This window comes from Nilaparvata lugens, chromosome 2 (assembly GCF_014356525.2).
Source record: "Nilaparvata lugens isolate BPH chromosome 2, ASM1435652v1, whole genome shotgun sequence".
Classification (NCBI taxonomy): domain Eukaryota; kingdom Metazoa; phylum Arthropoda; class Insecta; order Hemiptera; family Delphacidae; genus Nilaparvata; species Nilaparvata lugens.
Window position 1 is genome coordinate 73034774 of NC_052505.1, and position 17533 is coordinate 73052306.

The 17533-nt window shown below is 35.6% G+C and overlaps 1 protein-coding gene across 2 annotated transcripts in view; it reads left to right on the plus strand.

Annotated features, from left to right (window-relative positions):
• The window catches only part of LOC111063028 (translation initiation factor eIF-2B subunit gamma), a 41273-nt gene extending 25344 nt beyond the window's left edge, over positions 1-15929 (plus strand). For both annotated transcript variants that reach the window (XM_039421694.1, XM_039421693.1), the window contains exons 2-8: positions 281-456; positions 3497-3659; positions 4153-4348; positions 5131-5452; positions 7088-7338; positions 14760-14863; positions 15824-15929. In XM_039421694.1, the coding sequence (XP_039277628.1) occupies positions 319-456; positions 3497-3659; positions 4153-4348; positions 5131-5452; positions 7088-7338; positions 14760-14863; positions 15824-15876 (1227 nt within the window). In that variant the 5' untranslated portion in view covers positions 281-318 and the 3' untranslated portion in view covers positions 15877-15929. The remainder of the gene's footprint in view (positions 1-280; positions 457-3496; positions 3660-4152; positions 4349-5130; positions 5453-7087; positions 7339-14759; positions 14864-15823) is intronic.
• The last annotated feature ends 1604 nt before the right edge of the window (positions 15930-17533 follow it).

Below are 17533 nucleotides of genomic sequence, written 5' to 3' on the forward strand. Positions count from 1 at the left end.
TGCGCCACACCAGATTTTTATTTGCTTGTGCGTGGGTAATGGGAAGTGCAAGGGTGAATTATGAGATTATCAAACGTCCATGCCTATTCGATGGGATTCGAACCCGTGACCAGTTAGCACTAGCAGACTGAAGGGTGCAACGCCTTAGTCAACTCGGCTATCTGGCCAGCAATCTGACTGCAACTGGTCTTCACTTGATACTTGATGACGTTGAATAATACCTGATTAGAAAATTACATATTAGGCCTTTATTGAATTAACTTTTAAATGCTTTTTTTAGATGCAATAGTTGTTGTGGCTGAAACTTTCAAGGCAGAAATGCAGTCGACGTACGAACAATATTCCCAAGGCAAGAATAAGCTGTCAATTAAAGTGGAGTTTATTGGCATTCCTGCTGTTGATGATTGGGGCACAGCCGACTCTCTTCGTCATCTCTATGAGAGCAATCGAATAAAGGTATGGATTTTCAAAATTATTCTAAAATCTAATTTATAAAGGAGTACGGTAATACAAATAAAGTAATCAACAATGAGTTACTTAACGAAAATGAGAGCAAACAATAATAATAAATTATTTATAATCTCATCTTATTACAATAAGTAACTCAATTTATATTATTTATTTGTATTACTACTTGATGTAAGGGTTGTAGAATTGGGCGCAGCTTTACCAGCTATAGTCTGTATAAAATAAGTTGAGACTTGGCCCTCCATCCGAAGAGACAACACCGTTGCCAATTTGAGTAAGCTTGCGACTTTCATGAATTTCTAATTTAACCAAAGAATTGTATGTAGAATAACATCTGTTATATTCCATTAGTGTTGAAAAAGTTTCAGGATTCAAGGTTTGAGTGGAAATATTTTTTGATAAAATTGAAGACATCGCTAAAATATGTTTTTCTTCTGAATATCACTTCTCCTATTTGTCCTAATTATGACCTAATTATGTCGTAATAAGTAATCATTTATAAAAAAACTAGCCGTCAGGCTCGTTTCGCTCGCCATATCTGTCTAGCCAGGGGGCTCCGCCCCCTGGACCCCCGACTGGATCGTCCTAGATGAGATCAGCAGGCTCGCTTCGCTCAACTCAACTTAAGTAGCAGTGCTTAATCAATTTTTCCGCGATAAATGCATTTCAATCTTCAACTTGGTGCCAACCTAACAAAGTCAACTCAACTTAATGCCAACCTGACAAAATTATTAATTTATTTACCAGTTAACAACTGTTCCGAAGAGGTACTCTCTCTAGATTATAGTTCTATATTAACATATGGTATGGACATTTTTCAATTATAATTAAGAGAATAAGAAGAATATACATAGTAAAAGACGAACTTTAAACCCTTTAAAACCACCCTTATAGTTAAAATACTGCCAAAAGATTTCTTAGTGCGCCTCTAAAGGGCCAACTGAACATACCTACCAAATTTGAACGTTTTTGGTTCGGTAGATTTTTAGTTCTGCGAGTGAGTCAGTCAGTGAGTGAGTGCCATTTCGCTTTTATATATATAGACTAGCCGTCAGGCTCGCTTCGCTCGCCATATCCGTCAACCAGGGGGCTCCGCCCCTTGACCACCGACTGGATCGTCCAAGAATGAGATCAGCAGGCTCGCTTCGCTCGCCTGCATTTTTCATTTGAGCATTTTTATCATATGTTAGGACAATCCAGTCGGGGTCCAGACTAAACGTCTGGACTAAAGGACTAAACGTCTGGCTAAACGGATATGGCGAGCGAAGCGAGCCTGACGGCTAGCAATATAATATTCCCAGGATTGAAGTAGCAGTGCCCAATAAATTTTTCCGCGATAAATGCATTTAAATCTTCAACTTGGTGCCAACCTAACAAAGTCAACTCAACTTAATGCCAACCTGACAAAATTATTAATTTAGTTGCCAGTTAACAACTGTTTCGAAGAGGTACTCTATCTAGATTATAGTTCTATAGTAACATATGATATGGAAATTTCAATTATAATTTTAAGAGATTGGGAGAAGAAGAATATACATGCTAAAAGACGAACTTTAAACCCTTAAAAACAACCCTTAGAGTTAAAATATTGCCAAAAGATTTCTTAGTGCGCCTCTAAAGGGCCAACTGAACATTCCTACCAAATTTGAACGTTCTTGGTCCGGTAGATTTTAGTTATGCGAGTGAGTGAGTGAGTGAGTCAGTCAGTCAGTCAGTCAGTTAATGAGTGAGTGCCATTTCGCATTTATATATATAGATAGAAGAATGTCTCCTTTCTATTGGTGTCTATCATTTTTAACCGGCTCATTGTTATTTTTCAATTAGCTCAATGATTATTTCCGTCAATGTCGAGACATTTCCAACAGAAACATGAAACTTTCGACATTCTAGAAACTTTTTTCAAAAAAAGATAAGTGGGTGGTGAAAGTGAAAAAGCTGCTCAGGAGTCATTTAAATTATTTGTCCAATTATTAAAAGAAGCCGGAAGAACGTCCCTCTCGGGAGTTTCAAAGTCAAGGAGAATGGTATCAAAAGCTGGGACCAACAAAACATGATACAGAACACTTGAAAAATTCAGCGACTGTTAAGCTGCGTTTACACTTAAGTTATTAACAAAATGTTTATTTTTCAAGTCATGTTCAATCTAATAGAATCTATAGAGACGGAAAAATAAACATTATTTTGTTAATAACTTTGGTGTAAACGCAGCTTAAGCCACATGACTATGAACAGTGAAAATGGCAACCCTACCTCGAATAATCCATGCAATTTGCATGGTATGCAGCCTTTCTCATTGCTATCAGCTGCTTGAAGTTGTAATATTTGAGTCAAATATCTTGTAAATTACCAGCCTTCAGCATACAATCTAGTAAACAATGCATACCATTCAGCCGCCCTCCTAACTTTGAAACTCCTGAAAGGCCAAAATACATTCTTCCGACAACTTTTAATAATTGGAAAAATAATTTGAATTATTAAAGAGCAACTTTTTCGTTTGCACCACCCACTTATCCTTTGAAACAAGAAAGTTTGAAGCGTGTCGAAAATTCCATGATTTATGCTCGAAATGTCTCAACATTGATCATTAATTGAGAAACAACTATAGGTCGGATGAAAATTATCCAGACACAAATAAAAAAACTTGTCCCTTTTTATCTGTGTAAAAAAATATTTGAACGACTAAATAGTGATCGATTCGCCACTGTACATAGCCTAAAGCCATTAATCATTTATTATATAAAATAATTTCCAAATATCCTTCTTGCTTGTCGAGACTATAAGCAGACAGCTCGACTCGCGCCGTTCGAGACGCTTCGCCTCTAAGGAATTGCACTTTTAGGTAGTTCGACTCTTCGCTAAATCTCCACTCATAAGTACTGTAATAAAATCAATAATTTTTTATAAAATTTTGCTAAAATGAGACTTCGTAAGTAGTAGAAGAAATATTTATTGTGGACATTTTTCTCCAAGTTACTAATCACTTCATACAAATCAAACACGTCAACTTTAAAAATATGTATGATTTTAGCGAGATGTGGTGGTTGTGAGCTGTGACCTGATCACTGACATCAATCTCATCAATGTGCTCGATCTTTTTCGCAAACATAACTCGTCATTGACTTCATTATTCTTCGCTGGTGGAATTCCAAAATACACATCGATTGCTCCCGGATCAAAGGAAAAGAAACCAGGTATTGATATACGTTTTTGCTCAGGGTTATGCTGAAATAAACAAGCTTTAGACTTGTGCTTGGATAATGGGAAGGATGAAGATAAAAAATGAGTGTACCTACAATTTTAGGTGGACCAAAAAGCCAACCACTCCCCATTAGAGGTATTCAACCTTCAGATTTATCAAGAACTTATGGTATTAACATAGAGAAAATATAGCGTCACTACTTGTATCAGTTGTCTCTGATATTAGTTATTCAACTGAAAGTTCAAAAGTTGCAGTTGAAGAGAAAGCAGCTAACACCTTCGACTCCAATCACAAATTACAGATAATTTGCTCTTCAAGTTGGTAGTGGAAGGTGTAGATTCTAAACATTTGAATTAACTGGTACCTAGTTTGGTTTTCACTAACGAATGTCCTTGCTTTTCAAGTCAGTCTCTCATTGTAATAATAATATATTCATATTTATGTTACCAATAAATAATAAATTTACTATTGATTTGTTTGGACAGAAAGAGACTTGATTGGAATAGATCCGGTGACATCGAGATTAGTGCTGGTTGCGTCGTCCTCCGACTATGACAATGAATTGCCTCTTTCTCAAGCACTGCTCAGGAAACATGGCAAAGTGCAAATACACTCCAAATTACTTGATGCCCATCTCTACATAATCAAGCACTGGGTTTGCCAATATCTTGCTACCAACAAGTAAGCCACTCAAACATCGCTCATTCATTGATTGTTTTATTTTTATTTTATATATTTATAAATCTATATATTGGTTCTATTTTTTATTTTTTCGAGCATAATAAATTTATTTCGTCTATCCGTTGCTACTCATATATTTTTAAACCGGTATCTCTCCCCAATGATAAATGAACATACCTACTATCAGACAATTTTTGAATTATTTATACTATATTTATCAATTATATTACAATCTATATATTGTATATTCAAAAATACCTTTTGAATTATTCTAAATAGTATATCATTTATCTGTCACTCTTCATTATTGAAAAATAGTAATGATTTGAAAGAAGATATAAATAATTTACTATTTGATATTAACGATTTTTTATGATCATTTCAGTTTTCAAGGCACTGAGTACTCACAAATAATGTGTACAATATTAATTTACATTTCCATAGCAAATCTTCACTTTCATATAAACTAGAAATGAGAATATTTTGTCGAAAACGTTCTGTTCTATAATTGTTCTCACATTATTTCACTTGTAGGCCCTACAAGGTATCATGTTTACTCACATAATAGTGATTTAATTTTTCATAAAAAGTACAATTTATCATTAATTTCAATGTATGTATTAATATGGTTAATATGGCTTTTGTTCCAGTATTCAGTATACTTCGATTGAATTTAAATTTTTATTATTTCCCATTATATCTCCTTATTCTGTTGTGGCTATTTCTTCATCTATTCGATCAAGCTTGTTATCCAGTGTTTCATTCGAGTTCAACTTTTCCAGGTCTATTTCAACTATCAAAGGAGAGCTGTTACCTTACATAGTAAAAAAGCAGATGGCATCGAAAGTTGCCAGTGACGGTAATAAACAAGAAACTGAAAAGAACATTGATAGCAGTGATTTGAAAACAGATATCAACAGTCTTTCTAAGGAAGACGATTGGTTGAAGAAAATTCGGGACATGTCAAGCTACAATGATCATACTGGTGATTGGTTCGCACCTTACCATGGAGATCACATTCGTTGCTACGCACATATTGAGAGTGAAGAATCGTTTGGCGCTCGAGTCAATACTGTATCAGCTTACTGTTATGTCAATAGAGAGGTGAGAATAATTCAATCTTATGAAGGGCCGATTAGGTTAATAAAATTAATCTATTTATTTTGCTTTTTCGGTAATCTGTCTAGTCTTTTCAACAGAACCATGATATGAACAAAAAACATTCAATCGTGTCTTTAAAAAAATATATATATGAATAGTATTGAAATAAATTAGGTACCAATTATGTATTGTTAGGTGCCTTCCTCTTCCTCTTTGTAAATATGTATTGGAATGCCACCATAGTCCATTTTTCGTGTAAACATGCCCTTTATTGTAGCAAAAATTATTTTGTGCAGGTTCATGGAGATGAGATCAACCAAAATAGAAAGAACGTATATAGGCCTACTCGTATTTCGTATATTAGCGTATTTCCCGTTTTCCTGCGCCACCTTGTATTAGCATAGAGAAACAATAGCGTAATTTATGCTATTGTTTCTCTATGGTATTACTAAACAAATTTATATCCGGTGGAGAGTGTTCGGCCTAGCATCATGCTCTACTGGCCTGTACATCTAATGCTGGTCTGAACAGCAATGTCTGCCTGATTTATCTGTCTTCTATCTTGTTTCTTTCTTAATAGTGCCGTAGTGATTTCCATTCATTATAATAGAATTATTGTCAAGTAGTATCATATTTTTGTGCCCTATCACTGAAAGTTTGTTGAATTTGTGTATTTATTGTCACTCTGTTCATTTGTGTAGGAATTTGCAAAAATTGTCAACTGCGCGATAAATCTGCATCGTTCTGGATTTATTTTTTACAGAGAAATTTTTTTTGTGTCTAACTAAAGCCCTGCTTTCCAATTAACTTCTGCTCTGCTGGAGAGAAAAATAATATTATTTTTTATGGCAGAGATCACACATTTGCATTTTGCCAATGTGTGAACACTCCTTTAAAAACTCAAAGGTATCCCTAACGTTCGTAGAAACAAAATGGCGGCATATTGAAAATTTTACCAATTCGCTTCCTATAAAAATTACTTTTATGAGTTATTATCTGATTTGTTCACTACGTTGCGGTAGTCTTGGCTCATTTGATTGTAGCAGGAATGGATGAAGCAATCTTTCAACAAGATGGTGCTCCACCTCATTTCGCAAATCATGTCAAGCAATTACTAAATGACAAACTTCATGGCCGTTGGATTGGTCGTGGAAGCGATTTTTTAGATTGGCCACCCCGATCATCAGATTTAACTGTTTGTGACTTCTTTATGTGGGGTTACTTGAAGGAAAAAGTTTATACTCATAGCTTCAATAATGATGAGGAACTAAAACGATCAATAGAAGAGGAACTTCTCCGGATACCGCGGAGTTTCTTTGTAAGAGCTTACGAATAATTCCATAATCGCTGTTATCAGTGTGTTGCTGTGGATGGATTTCAATTTGAATAATTCTGGACTTTAAGGTTTTTCATTAGGCTATGTTCTTTTTTTTTATTTAAAAGTCATATTGCCCTAAAGTGCAACAATAAAAATATTAATTTTATAAAACCAAAAACACATTTTTAATGTTCTTAAAGTATCGTTTTTCAATATGCCGTCATTATGTTTCTAGGAAGGTCGTTGTAAATCTATAATTTCAAATGAGATCTGGGTTTTGGAAATTCTTGTTTTCAATCCGCTTTGAAAATCTGTTCCAGATGAAAAAGAGATGGTCAAGTATCACCAAACAACAACCAGAACAACCGAATGCAGAAGCAAGTGATCAGCCTGATCAGCCATTGAAGGGCGCTGCCAAAGACTTGGCTGAAACGTGTTTGATCAGTGACCAAGTTGAAATCTCTCCCAGAACACATATCATATCCACAAATATTGGCGCCGATTCAAAAATTGCTTCGAAATCAAAAATAATCAATTGCATTATCATGCCTGGAGTCAAAATTGGAGAGAAGTGAGTGGACCATTCGTTTTACTGGATTTTCTACCGTGTATATTTTTATTTATTGATACTTTGACCCCAGTTGCGCTAAAGTATGTTAACATTTCATTCCGATTAAAATCTACGTAAACCAATCAGAGAAGCCTTCTTCTCAGAAAAACCTTTTATGATTGGTTCTCGTGGAATTTAATCATGATTAAAATCTAACAGGTTTTTGTGCAATCGAGCCTGAGTGTGTTTAACCCTCAAGTGGTCGCGCAGCTTTTTGAAACACAAGTGCTCGCATGGGGTGTTCAGAACACCCCAAATGAAAAATTTTATAATAATAATAATAATATAATAATAATAATCAATTTATTTGTTCACATTAATCATACAAATAGAGTTGAGCCAACAAACATAGTAAAAAATAAACTCTCTACATAACAATATACAATAAACAACAATATTACACAATTTTGATGGTAAAGGTAAAGGTAACTTCAAGAATTAACTACAATATTTCCTATGAGGAATAAATAGCTTCTGATCACTCTCAAACAAGATCACATATCATTTGCCTTATTTCTAATGCTTTAACCACATAGATGAAAACTCTGTTTATTTTTTCCTCCGTCAGATTTGACAGTAATACCATTAACCTGTCCTCATTATTCACTATATTTCGACAATATATATCCAGAAATTGTATTCTACATCCTCTATACATGGGGCAGCGCAACAAAAAATGTTCTAGAGTTTCTAATTCCCCGTAATTACAAATAGGGCAGTTTCTAGTAGAGTTAATCCAAACTCCTCTATTCTTAAACAGGTATACTCCCTTGTCTGATGCTAGTCGCAGCTGGGTAAGAATTCTAGTTTTTGCAAATGGTATATTCATCCTGAGCTGCTCTCCTAGATTTAAAAGAGGATTTATTTTTCTATAAAGGGGACAGGTTGCTGAATCTAACGCCAATCTTTGATCTTCGAGGAATAGAACTCCTGCATACCCCTCCAAAATATCTGTCAGAGAGTCAAAAAGTATCCCATCAAGAGAAAGCTCATTCGCTATTTCCAACTGATACCCGGACAAAGCTATATGTCTTTTTATCTGAACCAACCAGTTATCCGATTTATTAGCTGCCTCCGTCGACTCATCTGCTGCCAAGCTTGCCAGTGTCTTTAAACAAATAGAAGGGTACCTATTGTTAGGCATAGACAGCACTCTTCTAAGAAATTTCAGGCCTCTACAAAGTACATCAAAGTTTAGTTTGATTCTATTTGTCTCTAAACGTACTCCCCAACTCGGCGTGCATTGGCTCAAAAAGAATAGCTTTTTTAAGAATTGTAATTGAGCCCTCTCTAATACTTCAAGGTTGTGGAACCCCCATACTTCCGAGCCGTACATCAAAGCGGGTAGAACGACAGAATCGTAAAGCTTCATCTTACTATCCCATACATTTGACTTAGCTTTTCTGAGAATATTCATCACTGATTCTCCAGTTGATTTGATCTTTAGATTCAGTGATCTGCTATGCTGCCGAAACTTTCCATCTTTACTGAAAATAACTCCCAAGTAATTGTACTGCTTGACTATTTCTATTTTACTTTCTCCTAGCCAGAATGATAAATTTCTCTTTAATCCTCTTTTGTGGAAAGGCACTATTTTTGTTTTATCTATATTGACTGAGAGCTTTTTGTACTCGCAATATTCTGCAAGACATTTCAGTTTATTTCTCAAATCAGATTCGCAATCAGCCAAAATAACTATATCGTCTGCAAAGAGCAGCATGAGAATGTCATCCCTTTCACTCATTCTAATCCCATTTAAATTTTTTTTCCTGAAAAAATCATCAATGTCATGTAAATAGAGAGAAAAGAGAAGCGGACTGACAGAATCCCCCTGCAAAATGCCTTTTGTGACCGATATTGGCTCGGATTGTTCACTGCCCTTGTCTATGATGGTCGCGGCCGAAGTGTAAATACCACTTAATATTCTCAATAGCTTTGAACTGACCCCCAGCTTTCCTAACTCATACCACAGAAGCGAATGGGGTACAGAATCAAACGCAGAAGCAAAATCAACATATAAAGCATATAGCTTCTTGTTCCTTACATGCACCTGGCAGTATATGAGTGATTGGAGGGTGAAAATGTTATCCGAGCAAGCGCGACTTCTGCGAAATCCATTCTGGCACTCGGGGAGAACACTTCCACTCTCCGCCCATAATGTCAATCTCCGCTCTAACATACCCGTAAATAGTTTCAAAGTACTATTGATCAACGCTAAGCTTCTATAATTCTTCGGGTTCAGTCTATCTCCTTTTTTGTACAGGGGACAGGTTGCTGAATCTAACGCCAATCTTTGATCTTCGAGGAATAGAACTCCTGCATACCCCTCCAAAATATCTGTCAGAGAGTCAAAAAGTATCCCATCAAGAGAAAGCTCATTCGCTAATTCCAACTGATACCCGGACAAAGCTATATGTCTTTTTATCTGAACCAACCAGTTATCCGATTTATTAGCTGCCTCCGTCGACTCATCTGCTGCCAAGCTTGCCAGTGTCTTTAAACAAATAGAAGGGTACCTATTGTTAGGCATAGACAGCACTCTTCTAAGAAATTTCAGGCCTCTACAAAGTACATCAAAGTTTAGTTTGATTCTATTTGTCTCTAAACGTACTCCCCAACTCGGCGTGCATTGGCTCAAAAAGAATAGCTTTTTTAAGAATTGTAATTGAGCCCTCTCTAATACTTCAAGGTTGTGGAACCCCCATACTTCCGAGCCGTACATCAAAGCGGGTAGAACGACAGAATCGTAAAGCTTCATCTTACTATCCCATACATTTGACTTAGCTTTTCTGAGAATATTCATCACTGATTCTCCAGTTGATTTGATCTTTAGATTCAGTGATCTGCTATGCTGCCGAAACTTTCCATCTTTACTGAAAATAACTCCCAAGTAATTGTACTGCTTGACTATTTCTATTTTACTTTCTCCTAGCCAGAATGATAAATTTCTCTTTAATCCTCTTTTGTGGAAAGGCACTATTTTTGTTTTATCTATATTGACTGAGAGCTTTTTGTACTCGCAATATTCTGCAAGACATTTCAGTTTATTTCTCAAATCAGATTCGCAATCAGCCAAAATAACTATATCGTCTGCAAAGAGCAGCATGAGAATGTCATCCCTTTCACTCATTCTAATCCCATTTAAATTTTTTTTCCTGAAAAAATCATCAATGTCATGTAAATAGAGAGAAAAGAGAAGCGGACTGACAGAATCCCCCTGCAAAATGCCTTTTGTGACCGATATTGGCTCGGATTGTTCACTGCCCTTGTCTATGATGGTCGCGGCCGAAGTGTAAATACCACTTAATATTCTCAATAGCTTTGAACTGACCCCCAGCTTTCCTAACTCATACCACAGAAGCGAATGGGGTACAGAATCAAACGCAGAAGCAAAATCAACATATAAAGCATATAGCTTCTTGTTCCTTACATGCACCTGGCAGTATATGAGTGATTGGAGGGTGAAAATGTTATCCGAGCAAGCGCGACTTCTGCGAAATCCATTCTGGCACTCGGGGAGAACATTTCCACTCTCCGCCCATAATGTCAATCTCCGCTCTAACATACCCGTAAATAGTTTCAAAGTACTATTGATCAACGCTAAGCTTCTATAATTCTTCGGGTTCAGTCTATCTCCTTTTTTGTACAGGAAGAACATTTTAACTTTTGTCCATTCAGAAGGAATGACTTCATCACAGAAAATTCTATTGTAGAACATCAACAGAGTATCTATCCAAACCGTGGGTAGGGCCTTGTATAATTCATAACCTATTCCATCATTTCCTGGAGCTTTTCTATTCTTTGCCATCTTAAGTGCTCTCATAAATTCGCATTTATCGAATTCTCTATCAAGAAAGGGGTGAAGGGCGTCTTGAAATAGGTGACTTACGTTCTCTAAAGAATCATTCCTATCAATTCGATATTTTGTTGTTAGGAATTCAACCCAACGTTCCAAGGAAATTTTATTATCATTATGTTGTTTACCCCTGAAAATTTTTGCTGCTTCCCAGAAATCCTTGCTACTTTTCACTTCAGTGAGTTTTCTTTTTAATTCGTCGTAATATTGGGTTTTCTTATGGTTTAACAAATCTTTGTGTTCTCTTTTCCTCAGTAGATATTCTTCTAAGAGACTAGCCTGAAAGTTATGTTTTTTCGTTCTTCTATATAGGGCACGCAATTTCCTTTTACTCATGTTACATTGTATATCATACCATACTTTGTTCTTGAACTGAAAGTGACTATTATTTGTTCTTATCATATTACTACTCTCAGCTGCTGAGTATATTGTATTTGTTATTATATCGAGAATAAAGCCTACATTTAATTCTTTCCAATCTAACGGATTGTACAGTGCTATTATATTATTGTGGAAATCTACTTTTTTGTTTTCACGCCATATTATAAACTTTTTCTCTAATCCCTCTATTGGCCCATCATGCGCCTGATAAGGAGGTAAATCCAAAACTATTGGAAGGTGGTCGGAAGTAAGAACAAAGTCGGACACCCACATATCCCCAATGTATCCAATCATGTTTCTGTTAACCCATATCAGATCGATTACACTACTACCTCTACTGTTATGGAACGTGTACTTTGCTGGACTGTCGCTGACCGATCTACCGTTAATCAGGGTGAACATATTACTCTCCATTATCTCAACTAGTCTACGGCTGTGTCTGCCTAAAAGTTTGTCGCAAGACTCTCTCTCTGTTGATAAAGAGGAACCGGAGATAGGATAAGAAACGTCGTTGTTTAGTTCTCCCACTCTTACATTGAAATCACCTCCCACTATGACTTTGCTATTTATCAACAACGCCTCCCACTTTTCAAATAATTCAGAAAGAGAATCGAGACATTCTTTTATCTTATCTGGTGTGAAATATAACTGCAATAATAAAAATTTCTCTCTGTTTACCTTAACGCTAGCAAATATCAATTCCTTTTTGGATTCCATTACATCTACTATCAATTCATCTTTTATTAACATTAATAAGCCACCACTAGCTCTTCCTCTATCAGCTGTTCTAACTGCTTTCTCTGAAAAACATTTGAATCCGTTAATACTTAAAGAGTCACCCTCACACTGCATCCATGTCTCACACATACAAATTATTGAGAATTGGTGCAGTGAATCTTTTTGATCTGAATCTAGATTAAAATAGTTAGATATACCCTGGCAATTCCAAAACATTATTTTAAAAGACTTATCACTATGACTTAGTCCAGTTGCACTTAATCCTATTGTCCCCTTATCAATCCGACTAGAGTTCTTGAAATTTAAAGATTGGTTTTGGTTTAACTCACCTCCTCGCGCATGCGATAAACCGTTATCTTGATTTTTATCTGCCTGAGCCTCATCCTATATCGTGTTACTATTTGAACGTCTATCTCTGGTCCTACTCCTGGTCATCGCACCTTCAGCCATCCAGCCGCGTATGTCACCTTTCTTGAATTGGTTTCTGCCTGCCTTTTTTCTGCCTGATGCGGTTGCCTCCGTGAACACACTCTCCTCGCGTTGAATAGCACCATAGTCGATCGGACCGCCGCTACTTGCGCGATTCCATTCATTCACAAGTCGCTTCACGCTTTCAAGTCTGTTTTTTTGTTGTGGCTGCGGTCGCTGCTGCCCTGACTGCCCCTCTGCTTCCTCCAGCTGCTGTGTTGGACTCTCCGGCTGTTGTTCTTGCACGGCTGCCCTACAATCTTCTGATTGAACAGCCTTTGGTGGTGAGTGAAAATCGACATTTGTTGTAGTTTTTTCTTGCTCTATTCTGGGCGAATTATGACTTGAAGTTGATGTTGATTTTTTCAAATCCTCTAGCGTATAACTACGACCGTTTACTACAAGTTTGTTATAGCGCAACTCCGCAAAATGACCTTCCTTTCGAGCCGAGAACATATAGGATTTCAATTCTTCTCGAACACATTTTATTCGGTGAGTGTAGTCTTCTTCCACCCTAATTAGCGAGCCCCTTAGTCGTGGGCCAGCTCTGAGAACCTCCATCTTTTTTTTGTAGTTAAGGAATTTGACAATGATAGGTCGATTAGTGTTACGCCGTTTGCCCAGTCGGTGCGCTCGTTCAACGTCATTTGCGTCCAGATGAATCCGCATTTCCTGGTTGACAATCTGTCTGATGAAGTCCTCGCTATCGTCCCAAGTTTCACCTCGTTTCTCTTTTATTCCGAAAAATATGAGGTTGGAGCGACGGGAAAAGCCTTCAAGACGGTCCACTTGTAACGTGAGATGTTCGTTGTCTTCCTTTAGTTTGCGGCATGCCTCTTTCAAGCCTTCAATTTCAGTCGTCATTCCAGTAAGCCCCTGTTGTAGCAGTGTTAATGAGGTATTTATGTTTGGTATATGTTTCAGAAGCTGTTCCATGCGATCCAGTTTCTCACTTATATCTTCCATACTGTGCACTGTGTCTGATGGTCCTGGGTTTTGTTCGATTCCTCCTATCAGTAGTAACATTAAAATAACACCTGTCGTGAACATTTTACTAAATCCATTTGCGTTTATTCTGTATGGCACTATCGAATTTTTATTACGAATCACTAGTTACCGGTCAGCAGGTTAGCCAATCGATCAATCAAGCTAGAGCAAAATTTACCTTACTGGGGTGTTTAAAACACCCCGCGCGACCACTTAAGGGTTAAACACACTCTTTACATGGGCCTGCCTATGTAAACTATTCGGCGGCGAATTAATATTATTGAAAAATGTCTAGCGTGATTTTGTGTGCAGTTTTCCCTGTATCACAAGATTTCTGAAATTAAACATGTCCCTTATATAAAATTCTACCGAAAAACTAGAAATTTTTTGAAAACATTCTGTTTTCCATCGTCAGTATACTTCTGTCTGTTCGCCTAATTTCAATTAGATTCATGAGTATACTAATCATTTAGTATTATATTATATTTCGTAGTGTATTTGTCATTAAGTAATTTCTATGAACGGAATTTTCTACTTCTCTCATATATTTACTGTTTCATTAATATTGATCATGGAAAAATGTGAGTTCAATATTAGAAGTGTTCAACGTGATTGGTAAAAGCAATTCCTAAACTTTTGAAGATTATTATTGTATAAATTATTGTCTCATTTTTTCTCAAAAAAATGTACTTTTGATTTGTTTTGTGAGGTGTCAATTAATTATACAGAATTAATTATACAGCAAAATACTTTCAAAAATCTTTCCAAATTAAACTGAGACCAATATTCCATTTCAAATTTATCATTATGTTCGTACACCTTCGAACCTTGAATGTTTTTCAATGGGCCAAGAAAATATCCATGAATTAAATATCTTATAATGATCTCTGTATATAGATGCTCTACAGTACTTATGTAGTGTATTAATCAGGCTATTAACAATTTTTTACAGATGTGATCTGAAAAACTGTATCATCTTCGATGAAGCTTCGGTTGAAGACGAATGCAGCCTGGCCGACTGTATCGTTGGCAAGCGATTTATTGTTCCAACAAAAGGTAATATTCATATTCCTAATCAAGTATTTATTTATGATTATTCACATTGGACAGTTACATTTCGAATTTTCTATGTTTACTATATTTTATAATATTCTTTATTGTAATATCAACTCCAAATTAACATCAACTTACTAGCTCACAACGTAATAAAGTGGACCAATCAATGTTATTTATTAATATGTATTGTATTTCAAGTGGAACAATCAATATTATTTATTGATATCTATCAGAGATGAACATGAACAATATTGTGAAGCTACTGATGATTCTCCTCCATAGGCCAGCCACCAACGTACTAAACAGTTTTGACTGGAAAGTTCATCTTGACAGTGAAACCTGAACATTAGTGTCAGTCGATTCCGACGTAGCTGTGCAGTCTAACGACAGGATAAGTGTGTTGAACATGTGTGTACACATATGTCGTCATACATTGTTGTGTCATCACAGCGAAAGGGTTCAAACAAAATTTTTCAAAAATAGGTTTTTGTATCTTCGATTTTTAGTTGTTTATTTTTCTTTGCTGCTCTATTTTAGGTCAAATTAATGTTGTATCATTATTGTTTGTAATTTTCCATTGGTTTATTTATTGGTGTTAGTTGTTTGTTTTATAATAGACGCTCAACAGATGTTTTTTTGAAACCTCTCGCTGATGACGCTACATGCATGACAAGCATGTGTTTACACACATGTTCAACACTTGTCCTGTCGTTAGTGACCAGCCTTAGGGTCTGAAATTTTGAGTTCTTTAAAATGGATTTTACATGAGTCCCTTGATGTTAACTGGTTTCTTCAGTAGTACTATATGTATATGTGTATTCTCAATGAGAATACTGGTGTAATATCATATTTGTTAATTGTTAGTCTTATTATTCAATATTTATAACTTCTGATTCTATTCTAGTAAAATGTATATATTTCCAATAAATTAAAAAACTATTCATTTTTCTATTGTTGCAGAGAGGCAGAAGAGTAAAGTACTAACTGACATTGACCATCTCATGGAGATCTAGCTCATTTTTAATATGTATCGTTATGTTGTAATAAATCATCTTTGAAAAATTCATTTTGTAATGCTCTCTTCCATTACTGAATTGGTGGATTATGCTGATTTGAAAGGTCTTATAAGTGGAATGGATTCCTATTTGCAAAGAGATACAAGAAGTGCGGTATGTTTTGGTTATTGTACTTGGCAGAAAGGGTGAACCTGCTTCCAAATTCAGTGAATAACTTAGTGTTACCTACAGTAACTATATTACCCAGTAGTAATATAGTCACTTTAGTGTTACCCAATGATACCTCTTAACTATAAACATGTACCCTGTCATTGACCGAACGTAGTGAGGTCTATGTTTTAACTCGGATTCTCTTTTGTCTGTCTGTATGTAAATGCAATTACGGCCAAACGCTTTGATAGAATTCTGTGAGATTTAGCAGAAATATTCCTTTTTCAACTGCGCGTCGATGTGTACACAATGTTTTTTGAAATTTCGCATTTTAAGGATAATATGAAAGGAAAAGGATACTCCGATACTCCTCCATCTCCGATTTCTCTATATTTATAACATCATCTACTCTGAAGATAGGAGTAATCAGACTATAGAATTATTCATAATCAATCAGCTGAGAAGTGATTACACAGATGTCTGGAGAAGTCAGTCTATTTCTGTATTTCTATAAGGTCTATGGTTTCAATCAAAGACCTTTAAGAGGTATGCATCTTTAAGGTTTCAATAATTATTATGTTTTGCACTCATTGTATTATTATGCGTGCCCATCAGTATCAATATGCTCACATTCGAGAAAACTAATTGACCGAACGAAGTGAGGTCTAAGATTCAAGTCGACGGTTTGGCATTTCTCTTGATGTTTATATGTTTATGTTTATATGTTTATGTTTATGTTTATATGTTTATGTTTATGTTTATATGTTTATGTTTATATGTTTATGTTTATGTTTATATGTTGCGCATTTACGGCGAAACGCGGTAATAGATTTCCATGAAATTTGACAGGTATGTTCCTTTTTAAATTGCGCGTCGACGTATATACAAGGTTTTTGGAAATTTTGCATCTCAAGGATAATATAAAAGGAAAAAGGAGCCTCCTTCATACGCCAATATTAGAGTAAAAATCAGACTATAGAATTATTCATCATAAATCAGCTGACAAGTGATTACACAGATGTGTGGAGAAGCCAGTCTATTATTGTATTTGTATAATGTCTACAGTTTCAATCAAAGACCTTAAAGAGGTATGCATCTTTAAGCTGGGTTTACACCAAATTTATTAACATAATGTTTCTATTAGATTGAACGGAAGTTGACAAACACACATCTTCATCATGTATATGATAAGTTATGTTCAATCTAATATAATCTATAAGGATTGAGTTTGGTCTAATCGCAGCTTTAAGGTCTTTGGTTTCAATATTTTGTTTTGCAGTCATGGTATTATTATGCGTGCCCATTAGTATCAATATTCTCACCTTCCAAAAACCTAATTTAATAGGTGATTGAAAATAAACAAATGAACTAAATAATGCTGGAGAAATTATAACATTTTTGATTGTAAAAAATTAATTTTCATCAGATAGAAAGATTATCACGGAACTGGATGAATTATATCATATGGAATACAAATTCAAACGTGAACTGAGTTTGTTAACAT